Raw genomic sequence first — 16,972 nt, forward strand, 5'->3', positions numbered from 1 at the left:
ATGACAGTGTTCTCTAGAAAAATAAGAAATTTTAGTAACCGCTTACAGCTGAGACAATACTTCCATTTGAAAATTTTAAAAAATGTGAATTAGCTTCTCACGTGGAGCTTCAAAAAGTACTGAGAAGGAAATTTTGAGTGTACAAGCCCAAAAAATGGCAGGCTGTAGTTCACATAACGGAAAGTACTGACATTACAAGTGTACGTACAGGAAAGTACAAGAGTATGTACTGAAAGACCGAGAATCTGCCTATTGCCTTGGTTCTTACCGAAACCACCGTATTATTGAATGAATAATAAGCAGCAGCTTGAGAAATGTAGATGACTGTGTGCGTGTACAAAATATTAGTAACTCATAAGCTTACTCCTTCTCCAGAATGTCTTTTCTTTTAGAAAAGAGAAGAAGCAATACAGTTAATGGCATAAAAGAGATTTTGCAGTTGAGAACAAAATAGAACATCTTTTCTATGCACTACACCTGTTTTCTGGTAAGTCAAGGATCATCATTCTTGCATGCCTTGATGAAGTCAGGCAACAGGTTTCATCACATTCCTAAAGGCTTTACAATGCACAATAAATTCCTTGCTCAGGTGTGCAAAGTCAACTACAAAAAACAAATGTCGAATCGTGTACAGAGTGGTAAGAAGCTGCTCAAATGGTTTTTCATATTTGGCTTCTTCAAAGACCTGCTTCAGGACCCACCAAGATTTCCAGCAAAGTTTGATCTTCTAAGGATCAAAAGAGAGGGGTGAAAAACATCCAACTGAATCAAATTGGTAGTAGAGATCTGACCAAGATTACCTGTTCCGTTGGCTTGTGTCTGTGGCTTTGCAGGTTGCTGAGCTGCAGGCACCTCTTCCGCTCTACAAAGAAAACCCAAAAAATGTGAAGTGTTACAGATTATTTTTTCCCCTTTTAGGTATAAAGAGCACCAGCACCTCCATGGTTTCCACAGCTGAGATAATACAACCATGACTAGAGAAAAAACAAACTTACGTCAATTTGCAACATTCAAAATGCTCATTGCATATTGCACTTTGGATCCAGGGAAATACTGCCCACTGGAAAGAGAGGTATGGTTTAACCATTTCCTGTCACTGACAGCTCAATTCCACCTTACAACTACTACATAATTTAGTATCAAAGTTGCTGCATTACTTATGCCTTTGTGTTGTATATTCATATTCAATGCCTGCCAGGAAAACTCTTCAGAGCCCCGGCTTTTCCCACAGTAATAAATGAAAAGGGTTCCCAGACTGCAAATTGATAACCACAGTAACAGAACAAAACTATAATCTAATGGATGAACTTTGACTTCTTCCATCATTACCAGAGTCAAACACCACTCATCTTCAGGAGAGGAACAGGTGTCAGGAATTATTTAAAATGTTACATAGTAAGATCTTGAAATGCACAGATACCAACCAATTTTAAAAATACCTTTGTGACAAAAACTTCAAAATTTAAATAAAAGTCAAAAACTTAGACAAAAATGTTCTAAAAATATATGGCAAGTAGCAGGCATCATTTGTCTCATCTTTCAAAACGAGTCAAAAATAATATTCTCATCCATTAAAAGTGAACAGATTTTGAAAATCTTTTTGCCATTCTGCACCTGTGCAACGCTTCAAATTACATTTGCACTATCCACAGCCTCTACCTGCCAACCTATCTTGAGAATACTTCAGGCTGCAGTCCAAACGTCTTCAGTCATCATGTAGATATCCTACAGAAAGCTTTCTCTAGTAAAGCAGGAGCTTTGACAACATAACACCAGCCACAGCAAGCTTTACTTGACAGGGAGTTGTATGATTGAAAAGATTACTGCTCTAAACAAAACCCAGCTGGTTGTGCAGTTTCATTATCACTCATTTATAGGTGCTTTCAAATGTTCCCATCTTCTGCTCCTCAGGAAGGGAACCAAGTGGGATGCCAGTCAAGTAATGGTGAGCGAGAAGAGGGATCCCACTGCACAAAGAATTCACTGTATTGTCTGCACATGGGAAAAAACATTATTAATGTGTGCTGCCTCAACATCAGTATACGTCAATGAGTATGATGGAGTTTCTACAGAACTAAATACTTCCCCTCCTTCCTAAAAATTCCCCACATTGAATGAGCTTTCCACATACTTGTCCATTTCTAAAAGAAACATTTAGAAATAATTTCCTGATTTATAAATTATGACTGGACATCTGTCAGTGTGCAGTAGCTAAATTCAATGGTTTCTGCTTTTAAAGTCACTTGTTTTCATGTTTCTTCAGGACTTTCCCATATGGCTTCTGTATACGCAGCAACTTTTCAAAAGCCACTTGAAATTCTACCAGTTTATTTTTTCTAGCTAAACTTTAACTTTGGTTTCTGTGCCATTTTTCCTCAGTTTCTATTCATTCATCTTACCCATTTCCAGCTCTGTCTCTCTAAAGACAAAAAGACATTAAAGTGGTCAAATTTGCACAAACTATCATGCAGCAGCGTCTTGATTTCCTCTATCACCACATCACATGGTTACACCACACAGGTGGACATTTTCATTTGCAATTTGCCACTGCTGTCGTGTTTCATTGAAGCTGAAGACACATTTATGTAGAATGGGTTTAGTCACTCACAAGCAGGTTCACGCAGGCAGGAGCCAGTTACTCCATCCACTCCAGTCATACAAAGGCACTGGGAGGGCTTCTCACACCTGAGAGGCTTCAGGGACAGAGCAGAGATGGGATTCCAATACTAGCAGTTGTCAGAGCCTTCAGACTGGGTCTTCCTTTGACATGCTGGGATATATTTTCAGAAACAGCAGTGTCACTACTCCCCATGTTTCCCAGGGAAAATATCCAAAAAATCTCATGAAGGATGAGTTTAGGATAGCAGTCTCATCAGAAGTACATGATGGTTTGGCTTTCGCCCTTCCTTTCTGTTTCATTTTTTTGGCAGCGTCTCATTTGCCATCTGTCTGTCACTACTTCCCCATGAAGAACCTGACCTTTACGAATCATCAGGTTAATGACAGCTCATTACTGCATCTGTGAATCAGGTTATAATTAGCCACTTCAGACAGATTTGGGCCAGGAAGCTCAGAATTCATTGTTTAGGCTTGCACACCCAATGGGAAGCTCATCCCCAAACCAGGTCATGTTGAACCAGCCAATACACCAAAACCACTGACAGAAGGCAGGAATTCTCTCTCTACAGTTTCTGAACCACTCTTCAAGCCAGAGATCACTTAAAAGGCTGGAAAACATAAATGGTACCCCAGAACAACTCAAAACGCTGTTTCTCTGAAGGCTTCTTAAGTGCAGCCTGCACCAAAGAAAATGAACTGCGTGAATTCTTCTGGGAGTATGGTTTCCACCCAGAAAAAGAGTATGATGGACAACACTAACAGATCCCAATTCCTGAGGCTAGCACGTTCTTAGGTAACTAGGGATTGCACTCATTTAAAAGCTGATTAAAATGTGTAACAGCAATGAGAAGACAAACACAAATGTGCTCCCCCTCTATTTTTTTAAGTATACTGAAGTATATTTAAATGCAGTGTCCACTCAGTACTGCCCCACAGAACACCGCCAAAGTGGTTTTTTGTAGCTGCAAATATGACACAAAAGTTAAGGGAGCCTTGACTCTGAATGCCATTTATCTTAAATAAGCATTTTTGGTTTGTGTATATTTGGCCTTGAACACAGTTCCAAATTGAGGTGTACATGAAACAACAGACTCGCCCCCAGAAAAACTGCACAGAAACCAGACTTGCTGCATACAACAGTTACAGTTACTGCTGGGATGTTCTCAGCCACATTAAAAGCAATTGTCCTACAGGCTAACTTCACATTCACAAGCAAACCAAAGCAAACCATCATCATTTTTTTGACAGTTCTTATAAAAGCTGGTCAAGGCTGTTACATCTTTCTTACTGCTCAAAGCAACATGAACTTGTGGATACTTCCATTCAAAGCACCTCCCAACCTCATAAACGCAAAAATAAACATAAAGGAGGTATTTTCACAAACTAGTTCAAAGATATATCAATCAGGCGTGCATTGCTTCTTAACCTGAAGAGCTGTCACAAAACTGAGTTAAACCATTTTCATATGCTTTACATCTCCTTCCTATTAAAATACACCAAACACTTCAGAAACCTTTGGGCTTCTCATCCACATTTTACATGGCTAGCATCCTAAATTTGTAGCTTCAGAAACAAAAGGCTTCCGAACAAATGTCAGCAACCCAAAGTCACATAAATGTTCACAGGCAGAAAAAAATTTAAAAGAAACTCCTGCCAGGAGCTACTTCATCAGCAGCCCGTCACCAAATCTACTAAGTTAAAGACATGCGCGATGTAGAGTCAATTGGGCATATCAGCAATCACAAGTGTATGTCAGGAAGCCCAGTGCAGCACGACAGCCAGATAAGAAACTTTTGACTCATGTCTCAGGTGTTTGCTACCCTGCAGAGTCCCAGCTTGTCAGGAATCCCTTCAGGACAAAAGGCTTCCAGCCTCCAGAGCAATCTCAAGCTGAGGCATCGTCTCAACAAAGTCAGTCATGCTCAAAACATCCCATGTGTGGGAGATGATGTCATTTAACAAGAGTCCAAGAAGAGCTAACCAAGACAAGCGGCATAGAGAGACAGAGGCTTATGCAGAAACATTGTCTATTTGCTCCTCTTAAAAACAGTTCACAATGATACTAATAACAAATCTGCATAAATCACAACTTGTTGGTAGATCCTGTTACAAACCTATTTTTGGGTTTGTTGCTTTTTTCTTCTGTGTGATGGAGCTAGCTCACAATTTGTAAAGTAAGGCAGCAAGAGCCCACAACTTACGCCAAGCAAGCATAGCTCACGCAACTATTCCAAATTATTTACTCACTGTTCCACTAGCAAAATGTCACAAGTTTCAGCTGTCATACCCAGTGCTGGAATGTCCCAAAGTGCTTTTATGGAAATCGTCAGCTGATGCCACCATGATTCTAAATACTCAATACAGAAAACAAACACCATGACAAACAAAACCACTAAAAATCCTCTTATTCATTGCTCCCTCCTCCCTACGCACAACTCACTGAAAGAAGCCCACGTTCTTCACAAAAAAATTATAATAATAATAAAACCCTAGACTGTTAGCTTATTGTTTTCTACTCATTGAACACTTTGAGGCATGCATTTATATAGCTAAATCTATTGTTCTACCTCACAAATACTTTTCAATACTCCAGCTACTAATATAATTCCCTCCTCCATAAGCTATAGCATGATTTGTTTCCTATTAGTACTTAATTTCTGCAAGCAAAAAAAGAGTACATGCAAACATGCTTATATGCATGTGTATTTACAGATTACGTGAAAAATTAGCTAGCTGAGAAGTAGCAAAATTTGAGTGTGTTGACACAAGTGAAGATGACTTTTTGCTGTAACTTTGCTTAATAAAATTAACTTTCCATCAGGTGTAAGTTTGGCCTATTAGGTATTTTATTGTGTCAGCCAACATTTTGCCTGTAGTCTTAATAAAAGTATTTTAAAACGTCTACAGTAAAGTGCAAAAAGAAAAAGCAGTGAAAAAGAATTTCACACAATGGAACACAAGATAAAAACACAGGCAACCTGCTGCTTCTTCTTCTAAGCAGAAACTGGGAAAGTATTTTTTATTTGTTGAAATCTTCCATACACCTTCCTGCCCCAAAAAGGCTGGACTATTAGCAAAGCTAGTCAGAAAAAGACTCAAATATCTGGAATAACTGGGTGAGTGCAATATCCAAGCTAACAGGGCTACTGTGATCCTTGAGATAGCTAAACGGGAATACAGCATTGAAGCAGAGAGGTCATGCTATCTTTGTGTAGCAGTTGCACGCCTACTAGAGATTTGCTACTGCCCACAATCCAACGAGACCAGATGTTGACACTAATATTGATAAACAAACACCTTCAAACACTTTTTTTCTATAAAACACATGTACTCATAAGTCATAGTGGCCGTACCAGACCCTGGGCCATCCTCATTACTCTGAAATAGGAGAGGACAATGGGTACCCTTCCTGCAGAGGTAGGCAGCTCCTCATCCTTCTCCAGGACTCCCAGCAATGATGGGATCACTCTCCCCGTCCCCACTCTCTGGTGTAAGATCTAGAGCCCAGGCACACCTGCTCTTGGGAGAAAACCTTAAGACCTACACTAGTATTAAAGGTTTAACTTGTACTGTACTCAAAGACAAGTATGTAGAATTTACATCTCAAATGAAATCTCTGACTTGAAGGCAGCAAGTCAGAGACAGAAGGTATCCCGAAGTGTCAGCTTTATCTACCAATAGCAGAACACATTACCCATTGTTTCATACTGCTGTTATGGAGCTAACAGATACTCTCAACATGGGGATGGGTCCAAGTTTGTCCTCTTCGACTGTCCTCAGCAGCCCACTAAGCCGGGCAACATCAGTCAAGATGGAAGTTATACGTACATAGAGCCATGCCAATCAGCATAGCCAATAAAAATGTACTCTCACTTCCCACTGTAAAAGCAACTGTAAAACATCATAAAAAAAAAACCCAAATCAAAGCTGTTCAGATCAGCTTCCCAGTGCATGGTCACAGGGCTGGCCAGGGAACCTGACTCCTTTGCAAGGACCTCACAGTGCCCCTTTCAAGCATGCAACTTGGCAGCTCAGGTCAAGAGGGTACATGGATCAACCTTGCAAGGAACCACTGATTTTGGAAAAACGTGTGTAAACATTAGCCACAAAAATCCCACTGTACTGAGTACCGGTAATAAGAGGGAAGGCCTAATTTATCTTCTGTGTAGAGCCTTGTTGAACCCACACTTTGAATACTGCATAAACTCAGGCTCTTCATCTTAAGACAACAGTTAAGGAATGGCAACTGAAGTGATGAAAAGGATGGAGTGCTCTTAAGGAGACACTGGAAAAGCTAAAACTCTTCCATCTGGAGAGGAGAAGAGCAAGAGAGGAAAGAACTGATCAATGGTGTTAAATAAGCTGAATTCAGAACAGTTATTCACCAGATCTCACAATTTTCTAACTATGGGGCCCTTCTTGAAACCACCAAGAAATCTGTTATAAAGGAAGGAAAATAAATTGCTTCTTTTGAGTCAAGAGAGGACTTTGGAGAGTAGTGCCTCCACAGCTTCCAGTGGTAGATAGTAACAGATCTTTCAAGAGCAGGTTAAACAAATTCGTGGTCTGTGGACAGGGAAATGAAAAGGCAGCAATGTACCTTCCGATACCCTTAATACAGTGTTTGTGGATGCTATAGAAATAAGAGGTAATTAGACCACAGAAAGTAACTAGACTCATGTTTCCTGTGAATGGCTGCTATTCCCACTGCTACAGAACACCAGGGAATATGGCCTACTGGCCTGACCAGAAAGGCGTTTTTACTCTCAGGATGAGTATAGAAGCAACTAATGGGCTGGGAAGAGCTTGTACGGCACTGAGAAACCTCCTACCCAAGCAAAAAGTTTCACCTGTTTATTCCTGCTTGTCACCTCTAAGTAACTGGCTGTGCTTACTGCGTGCAATTACCAACTCAGCCTGCACTGCTTCCTGATGACAGTGAACCACAGATCCTATTGCTCAGCCAAAGAATCTTAGCTACAGCTGAGGAAGATTACACAGGCAAGTGCCCTAGACCAGCAAGGCCACCAGGCAGCTGCTATGGTCTTAAGATCTAAAACGCAAGCAGCTAGGCAGACTAAGGAAAGACAACATCAAATGTGATGTTTTGCATCACCAAGGAGCACATACTCAAGGCTGAAAGAACTCAGGGGTACAGGGAAGCATGTTTCCATTTTTCACTGCAGTGGCAAGGAAGGCCCAAACTCCAGTCATTCCCACATATTTAGGATTCCACTGTGATACTGGGACAGCTTTGCTGCAACTAGAAAAGGAGTAACAAGGACTGGACAGCAGGCAGACTGGAGATGACACAGCTTTCGAAGAGTCAAGCTTATGCAATGGCACGGCAAATGTGCTGGCATTCAATAGCACACAGGGCACATTGATAAATCCAGGTAAGCGAGAAGGAGTGCATCAGAGAAGCTAAAATGAAGAGTACCCCAACTAGATGAGTACCAGGACACCTCTGTAGCTAGGGCAGTGTGCATGGTCAGTAATTCAGGTGCACATGGGAATACATGATGTACTTTTATAGGAAAATATAGACAACTTATCTCTCTGTGAGCTACTAATTTAGTTGAAGAGACCCTTGGCTGGAAACATGCTTTCACCAGACCTCCTCAGAGAAAGTAAGAGATCTCAAGTGGCTTTTGGTTTTACAGTGAAAACATTTATCTTACCTTGCTTTAGATATTTCTCTTACCTTGCTTTAAGTACTTCATTGACTTTTTGTTCTAGTTCTAATCTCCTCTGCCGTTCTTTTTCTAGCTCCTGCCTTAAAGTTTCAGCGTTTGTTTCTTCTCTCAGCTTCCTGAGCTCCTCCTCTGTCAGTTATGGAAGAACAAAAAGATTTAGTTATCTTGAAGTATTTATATAAGAAAATTAAAATCCAGTAATGACAGATTAGGTGGTGTTTTTTTAACCTGTGCTATACGAAATATATTCACCAGAAAAAAAACAAGAAATCAAGAGCTAGAAAGACCTCACAAAAAGCACACAGCTCTATCACATAGAAATTGTTTAGTTACAATTGTTAAAGCAAGGAGGAAAACAACTTTAAAATTTTGTTTTCAAGAGGCAATGTATCGAAAATAAGCCCTTGGTACAAGCTACCTTTATCTACACACATTGTGATGTACCCTTCATTCTCCCAAGAAAAAACGAGCAGGAAAGTCTGCCTATTACTAAAATCCAGTGGTGATACCAAGAAAAAAAGTATCTACTTTCTTCCTCCATGCTTATGGCTAGGAAAAAAAAAACCCAGACATGCATTCACATAGTTATATGATACCATATAATCCTTCATCCACCAATTCCTGGCACCCATGTATTTTTATATGTCAGATGGCCCCATTATGGACCTGAGTATCTTACAGTTTTAAGAAGTGGTTAAGAGACAAGGAACTAAATTCAGATTCTTACCCTTTTATGAGGTTATAGGGTGCCCTATTAACTTCCACGTAACAATTTACGTACGAATATATATATACACACACTCATATATTGATTTATTCAAACACGTACAGACTTACAACTTTTTCATGAGAACTTATTATCAACTATGTGTAAGGCTTTTTTGTGGCTAATTAGCCTTGCTTCTCTGTCACTGGCAGCATCCTTGTTAATGACTTTATTTTTATCTAGAGCTACAATGGGGTCAGTATCACAGATCACTTTTCCCACTGGTATGCAAGAGGCATGACAAAAACAGGATTGGTCTCTGGGCTGTTTTTTAAGCTCAATCTTGAGAATAAATAGTAGACCAGCAGGTGTATTTCAAGCTTAAAACAAACTAGAACAGAAAATACTTGTTAGTTTCACTATTGCAACAGACACCAGGGGCTCAGACTTCATGCCATTTTAGAAGATTTATATATGATGTTCTCCAGCAACCTCTTCTATTTCTTTCCACGTATTGCCTTCTAACTCTTTGATAATCAGATAATTTTGATTTCTGAGTCTCTCTGACTCCAATTACTACATGTTTTGAGAAGCTCTGAAGCCCTAGTGCAAATACTCATGGATAGGGAACTTTCACTGTTTCAGCAGGTATTGTCTCTACTGTAATTAAATGGAAAGTTATGAACATAAGGGCATACCTATACATGGAGCTGTTTCTAATTATGTGTCCACCAAGAATTTTAGATCCAACAAGAAAACTGCACTTATAATTAGCTTACCCTGTTTTCAAGGGCTCATCTTGTTTCAGAATAAGTGCGTGGTCACAGCCAAAGGGAAGCATTCAAGAGCACTGGAGCTTGTGCAATATCATGAAGGTATCACAAAAAGTTCCAGAGCTTGATAGGAATGTTATCTTCTCAAGACCATTTAAGGGAAAAAATTCTTCATTAAGCACTTTTTTTTTTTTTTAAAGAGGAAGTGACTATGCATTGTGTGTATATAAGAAGATCACAAGCAGTGTAAATTAACCTCAAAGGCACTGAAAGTCTACTCAGATCTTCCAGCCTCCGTGATTCTAGCTCTTCTGACTGCACTACCTCTTGTTGTATTAAAAACAAAACAAAACAAACTCTCTAGAAACTTAACCACTATGAAGACAAGGAGTGCAGAATTTAAGTTGGCCTCTTTGCATAAAGAAAGAGTATAGAATGAATTAGGCAGAAATCCTATAAAAAACCCAAAACTATAGCATCTCATCATTAGGGATTTTCACAGCTTCACATTTCATGGCATTTCTTAACTGTCAAGTACATGACTTTGAAATTGAAATCCACCCCAGTATGACTGTTCTGGCCCCTCCAACTCTTTAAAGCAGTGTTTGTTGCTACTTTGGCAGCAGTGTGGTCTGACATTGTAAAGCCTCTGTTTGGTTAAATACATTACATTTGCTAAGCAACAGAAACCACAGAGGGGGATCAAAAAAAAAAAAAAAAATAGCGTTCTTCCTTGCTCTCTCCCCTGAAATAATCCACAATTTGACCAAGTTCAACTTGGACATTTCTCTAGCCCCGAGGGGTCCTCCTGCAAAACGAGTGAAGTTGGCTACAAAACGCAAAGGTCACAGACCCTTGAGAAGAGTCTGTAAGAACATTTCACCATGGTATTCTACCTACTGTGCTTTACAGATGAGTCTCATCCTTGACAAAGAGAACAGACTGCTCCTTGGATTTCATCTTCAGATAGTCAAAATTCAAACATCTTCCCCCCTCCACATCCACACAAAAGGGTAAAACATGAAAGGTCAAGCTGCTGCTACAGATTAATCATCTTCCACAGTTTCCCTCCCAGGTATATCAACCTCAGCTCATTATCTCCCACTAGCCAAGAAAATTTAAAATATTACCAGAGGCTCAGTGCATGTTTTAGAATCATAGAATCACTTAGGTTGGAAAAGATCTTTAAGCACAAACCTAGCACTGCCAAGTCCACCACTAAACTATGTCCCTGAGCACACAACTACACGTCTTCGAAGTATCTCCAGGAATGGTGATTGAACCACTTCCTTGGGCAGCCTGTTCCAATGCCTGGCAATCTTTTCAGCGAAGTAATTTTTCCTGATATCCAATGTAATACACCCTTGACACAGCTTGAGGCCATGTACTCTTGTTCTATCACTTGTTACTTGGGAAAAGAAACCAATACTACGACCTCACCAGTGGTCACACCATTTCTGCTACAAGCCAGGATGCTTGGCACCTGGCCACTCAGCTGGCTCATGTTCAGCCAGATGTCAACTAACACACTCAAGTCCTTTTCCACCACACAGCTTTCCAGCAACTTCTCCCCAACCCTGCAGTCCTACTGAGGGTGCACTCAATCTCCTGGTCCAGATCTTTGATAAACATATTAAGCAGAACTGGCCCCAACACTAAGCCCTTGGGTAATACTGCTTGTGACCAGTCGCTAACCGGATTTAACTCCGTTCACCACAACTCTTCGTGCCTGGCCAGTTTTTCACGCGGCGAAGAGTACCCCCACCCAAGCCATGAGCAGCCAATTTCTCCAGGACAATGTTGTGGGAAATCGAGTCAAAGACTTCATTAAAGTCCAAGTAAATAAAAACCACAACCTTTCCCTCATCCACTAAGAGGGTCAGCTTGTCATAGAAGAAGAATCAAACAGAATCTGCCTTTCCTACACCCATGCTGACTGCTTATAGAAGAGGGAAAGAGGTTTGATGAGGGATTCCACCAGCTCCCTCAGTACCTCAGTACCCATGGATGAATCCCATCTGGCCCCACAGACACCTGTATCTAAGTGGTGTAGCAGGTCACCAAACATCTCCTCTTGGATTATGGGGGCTTCATTCTGCATCCCGTCTTTCAGCTCAGAGGGCTGAGTACTTGAAGAACAACTAGTCTTAATATTAAAGACTGAGGCAAAGAAGGCACTAAACCTCAGTTTTCTTCATCCTTTGTTATTAAGTTCCCCCCACCCCCACATCTGATAAACAACAGAGATTGTCCTCAGCTCTCCTTTTTTTGCTAATGCATTTATATAAACATTTTTTATTGTCTTTTATGGCAGTAGCCAAATGAAGTTCTAGCTGAACTTTTGCGTTTCTAGTTTTCTCCCTGCGCGACTTCACAGTATCCTTGTAGTCCTCCTGTGTTGCCTGTCCCTCATTCCAAAGGTCATAAATTCTCATTCGTTTACCCCAAGTTCCAATCAAAGCTTCCTGTTCAGCTAGGCTGGTCTTCTTCCCTGCCAGCTCATCTTCTGGGCACATGGGGTCAGCCTGCTTCTGTGCCTTTAAGACCTTTTTCCTTGAAGATTGTCCAGCCTTCCTGGATTCTCTTGCCTCCCATGGGACTCTGTCAACCAGGGTCCTAAACAGGCCAAAGTCTGCCCTCCAGAAGCCCAAGGTGGCAGTTCCGCTGCCCCTCTCCCCTCAGCTTATTTATCTGAGAACCAAAAACTCTATCATGTCGTGATAGCTGTGCCCAAGGCGACCTCCAACCATCATATCACTCACAAGTCTTTTCTGTTTGCAAACCAAAGGTCTTAACTGGATCAGCCATAAAGGTGACCTGGTTAGAATGGGAAAATTACTAAACAGAAGAAAACATCTGCTGAAATTATAACAGAGAAAATGCCTGCCAGCCTGGGAACTAGAAGCATCCTTAAAAAGTGCAGCTGCCCTCTTAGAAGTACACAGTTGGGAACCCAGAAACTGGAAACATAGAATCATAGAATCACAGAACCATAGAATAGTTACCGTTGGAAGGGACCTTAAAGATCATCTAGCTCCAACCCCTCTGCCATGGGCAGGGACACCTCCTACTAAAGCAGGCTGCCCAAGGCCCCGTCCAACCTGGCCGTGAACACCTCCAGGGATGGGGCAGCCACAGCCTCCCTGGGCAACCTGTGCCAGTGTCTCAACACTCTCATGGTGAAGAAATTCTTCCTGATGTCTAGTCTAAATCTGTCCCATCTCCAGTTTATACTCATTCCCCCTAGTCCTATCCCCACAAGCCTTTATGAACAGCCCCTCTCCAGCTTTCCTGTAGGCCCTTTCAGGTACTGGAAGGTCACTATAAGATCTCCTGTGAGCCTTCTCCAGGCTGAACAAGCCCAACTCTCTCAGCCTGTCCTTGTAGGGAAGGTGCTCCAGCCCTCCAATCATCTTTGTAGCCCTCCTCTGGACCCGTTCCAACAGCTCCATATCCTTCTTACATTGAGGATTCCAGAACTGGACACAGTATTCCAGATAAGGTCTCACAAGAGAGGAATAGAGGGGCAGAATCACTTCCCTCGACCCACTGGCCACACTTCTTTTGATGCAGCCCAGGATACGGTTGGCCGTATTTAAGTTTAAAGACTCAACAATTCAAAAAGTTTAGCTGATGCCACGTAATCATTAAAAGGCAAGCTATGTACCATTTTGTTGCATCATCATATGTCATCAGCCAGCAAAGCAATTGAAAAAATTTCAATTTGCTCCTCAGGATACAGAAGCTTGTAAGAAATGTTTGATAAAAAATACTTAGTTTAGGTGAGAATGAACAATAAGTATCTGGGTAGTATTTAGAAAAGAAGGATGATGCATCAGGCTGGAAAGACGTGGCAGCAGATTGGATTTCTAATTAAATACTGCATGTGCGGTAGAGAGGATGTCTCCCTTAATACTGGGATTGGAAGTGGATTAGGGAGTCTTCTAATAGCTGTTTTACATAACAGCATTCCTTCGTAGGCCTACAGGTACACTGCAAAATCGCCCCAGGACAAAATGACAAAAAAAAAAACCCTTCCAGAGCATAGAGAGAGACTACAGACCACCGACTTTAGCTACCAGAGCAGTTAAAACTAAGGAGACACAGTCAAAAACCAGACATGGCAAAAAGCATACGTGCACTCTGTCATATATACATGGGGAAACACCAGTACTTAACAAGACAGAAATAACCCTTCTACGTCTATGTTAATTATGGCAAATCTCCCTACGACCCATTGAACGTTACCACAGTTCAAGTATGTTGTTTAATTGGTACTAAACGCACTAAATCCCAACCACACACCGTTAAACTGCATCTTGCCAGCCACGCTGACAGAGTCAGATGTCACAAGTTTTTTCCAGCGCAGGCAGCTTCTACACTTGCCACACTCCCAACTCCTACAGAAAGCTAATATTTTAACTTTGTCCCAACTAAATCAACTATATGGCATTACTAACAAAATGTCAAGAGTCTGAAAACATGTCTATTTTCATCAGCATAGACATTGAAAATCTTCTAGTCTTCATCTTAAATACCTCCAGCAAACAGCAGTGCTGTGAAAGAAATGGAATGGCTCCACCACTTGTGGTAAAGCAAACACATGCAAAGAACACCTGACCAACAAGCAGTGATGGAGGAAGAACCCACAAGAGAAATTCCTAACTTGTTTTTTTCCCCATTTACATTATTTCCTAATTTGTCTACTCCTTGGGAGGTAAGTTCACAATTCATAGCCATAACTGGATACAACTTAGTTGCGTACTTTGAGTTACTGTTTGTCTTCTAATCTCTGAGCTTCTCCAGAGCTTATGCCCTTTCCACCAGTGACTTGAGAACCACGGAGACTGCCAAAAACTTACCACAAATCTATCCAAAAGACTTCAGACAAAACATTAGCCTTTGTTCACAGACACTGTATGTCATTCTATTTCTTTGCATGTCTGACGCTTGGGAAAGAAAAGGACTTGTCCAAGACATCATTTTAGCAGCTCCACTTTATTAGCTGTCCTTTCTTCTTTAAATCACCTCTTAAGTTCATGTCCTCTTTCATGCTTGGACTTCTACACTTCACTTGGGAAGCACGAAGCTCGCCTGCTTGGGAGGACTACTCTAAGCATTTTAAGAAAGAAGAACCTAAAAAATCTTCCTCCTCAAGCCCCAAGCTCCAAGCTGACTGTCTGACTCTCCCTTTGTCTGGTGTGGTTAGGTGGTCACTTACAAAGTGGGTACATTCTTGTTCTTCACAGCTCTTCTAAAGCTGGACAAAGATTGGTCTGGAGTCACCTCAGTAGACAGACAGCAGCAGCGGTGGGAAGGGAGTGAGAGAGGCAGCTTGACTGTGGTGTTATATGATAACAGTTTTAGAAAGTCATTCCTACTATAACAATAATTGATACTATTACAAAGATGATTCAGTACAACACCGTAAGCTGACTGTATTTTAAGCAAGAGTTTTTCATGCTGTTTTTTTCTGGACACTATCTTCACAATCTTTTCTGGAAAACTAGGAATCCACATTATTTTGACTCTTAAGTCCAGCAACACTTTCACAGGCTAAAGCCAACCTATGTTCCTACTCTAGATTCTTACTTTTCTATTCCCTTTAATTCAAATGAGTGAGCTGGGTGATGCATAATGATGGGTTTCAGCATTGCTGATCCCTCTTTCACCAAGTGCTTCCTCAGAGTTTGTTTTGGTACCTATGTTTTATGTGGACTCTATGCCATACCACCTAGTTAAAAAAAAGTACATTAAGGAAGGTCCTGTTAAAGCGCAGGCAGAAGCTCTCAGACTTTGTCTAACTCAGAGGTGATTTTTCTTCTCAGGCACAAAGATGAGAATAATTTTATTTTTCTCTTTATCTTGCCATACGTATTCTGTGAAACAACATGAAAGAGGCCAAGTGTCTTATATGAACATTGGTCAGGAAAAACTACTCTTCCACTGGCACAAGAAGACGGTCTTGCGGCAGTACCCTCTGAACTATCACGTGCCTGCAGTGCAGGGACTTCCTCTGCCAGGGATGCTGCACACTGCTAAGAAGTGGAACTTGTTAGAGCAAGTTCAATGTTTTTTTTATATTACAAAATTACAGCAGTCAATGTTAGAGCACCACAGAGAGTAAAACACACAAACTATTCCCAATACATTGCAATTACAGTTTCTTCTTTCTAAAAGCATAGTTCAAGGTGCCAGTGCAAGCATTAGCTACTTGGAAAGAAGAGAGCCATTTATAAGCCCTGATTCACCTCCATAACCTTTAGCAGTTCATGTCATAGTGAAACCCCCCACAGCAAGAGTGAACTTCTGTCACATTTTTTGTAGCATTCAACAACTTATTTATACAGTGGCAAGCAGCCCTAGGTAAGCAAAGAAATCCCTGTACAGAAAAAGTAAAATCAAGAGTAAGTGAAAGAAAAAGAACTCTAAACCACCCCAAATCTAACCCCTCGCAATCTACTACTGTACAGGGATCAAAATGTTTTGTCCAGACCTTCAGCTGCACAACTAATCCTCAATGAACTCTCATTTCTCCTTGCTCAAAAACTTCTTTGCCTATTGTTCCAAACAACTAATCCTGAACTACTTTATCTTCAGCTGATCTCTGCTCAGCTATGCTGTGTATAAGAAAATAATGCTAAAAACATAGGAAGTGGGTTTTTTTTAACCAAACCGGTCTATGGATGGGGACAAAAGGTAAGACATCCAAATGCTAATTAGATGGGGGGAACATAACACAAACCCCAAAACAAGTCAGTAAAGAAGGAAAACTGAAGGAAAAGCTATTCTAGGTTGCTTTTTTTTTTCATTCAAGAATACTTTGCTTTATCAACTTAATGGTTTTCCCTTGATGTCAGGCCTCTTGCTTGCTTGCACGAGTCTTTCATACAGATAAAAGGAGAAAAAAAAAAGGAATTTCTAATAGGAATGGTGTCATAAAAAGCAAAAAAAAGCAGACAGAAACACTGAAGATACCCCACATTTATTGAGTGCATATCCTTTCCTTCTCCCTACCTTGTTTTATATAGGCATTTTGATAGAGAAATTAAATGGCTAAACATAAGAAACACGTGCACTATAACCTTTCTCCAGTTCAGTCTGGTTTACCTGCACACATCAAAACAAATGGTGACCCGCTGTATTCAGAAACAGTAACACAAATTTGCTTTATGAAA

The 16,972-nt window shown here is 40.8% G+C and overlaps 1 protein-coding gene across 2 annotated transcripts in view; it reads right to left on the minus strand.

Moving 5' to 3' along the window:
* Positions 1 to 16,972, minus strand: part of GRAMD4 (GRAM domain containing 4) — an 80,973-nt gene that overhangs the window by 22,385 nt on the left and 41,616 nt on the right. For both annotated transcript variants that reach the window (XM_054063016.1, XM_054063009.1), the window contains exons 4-5: positions 8,324 to 8,444; positions 801 to 862 (exon numbers count right to left, since the gene is read on the minus strand). In XM_054063016.1, coding sequence (XP_053918991.1) covers positions 801 to 862; positions 8,324 to 8,444 — 183 coding nt within the window. The remainder of the gene's footprint in view (positions 1 to 800; positions 863 to 8,323; positions 8,445 to 16,972) is intronic.

This window comes from Cuculus canorus, chromosome 1, assembly GCF_017976375.1.
Source record: "Cuculus canorus isolate bCucCan1 chromosome 1, bCucCan1.pri, whole genome shotgun sequence".
Taxonomy (NCBI): Eukaryota; Metazoa; Chordata; class Aves; order Cuculiformes; family Cuculidae; genus Cuculus; species Cuculus canorus.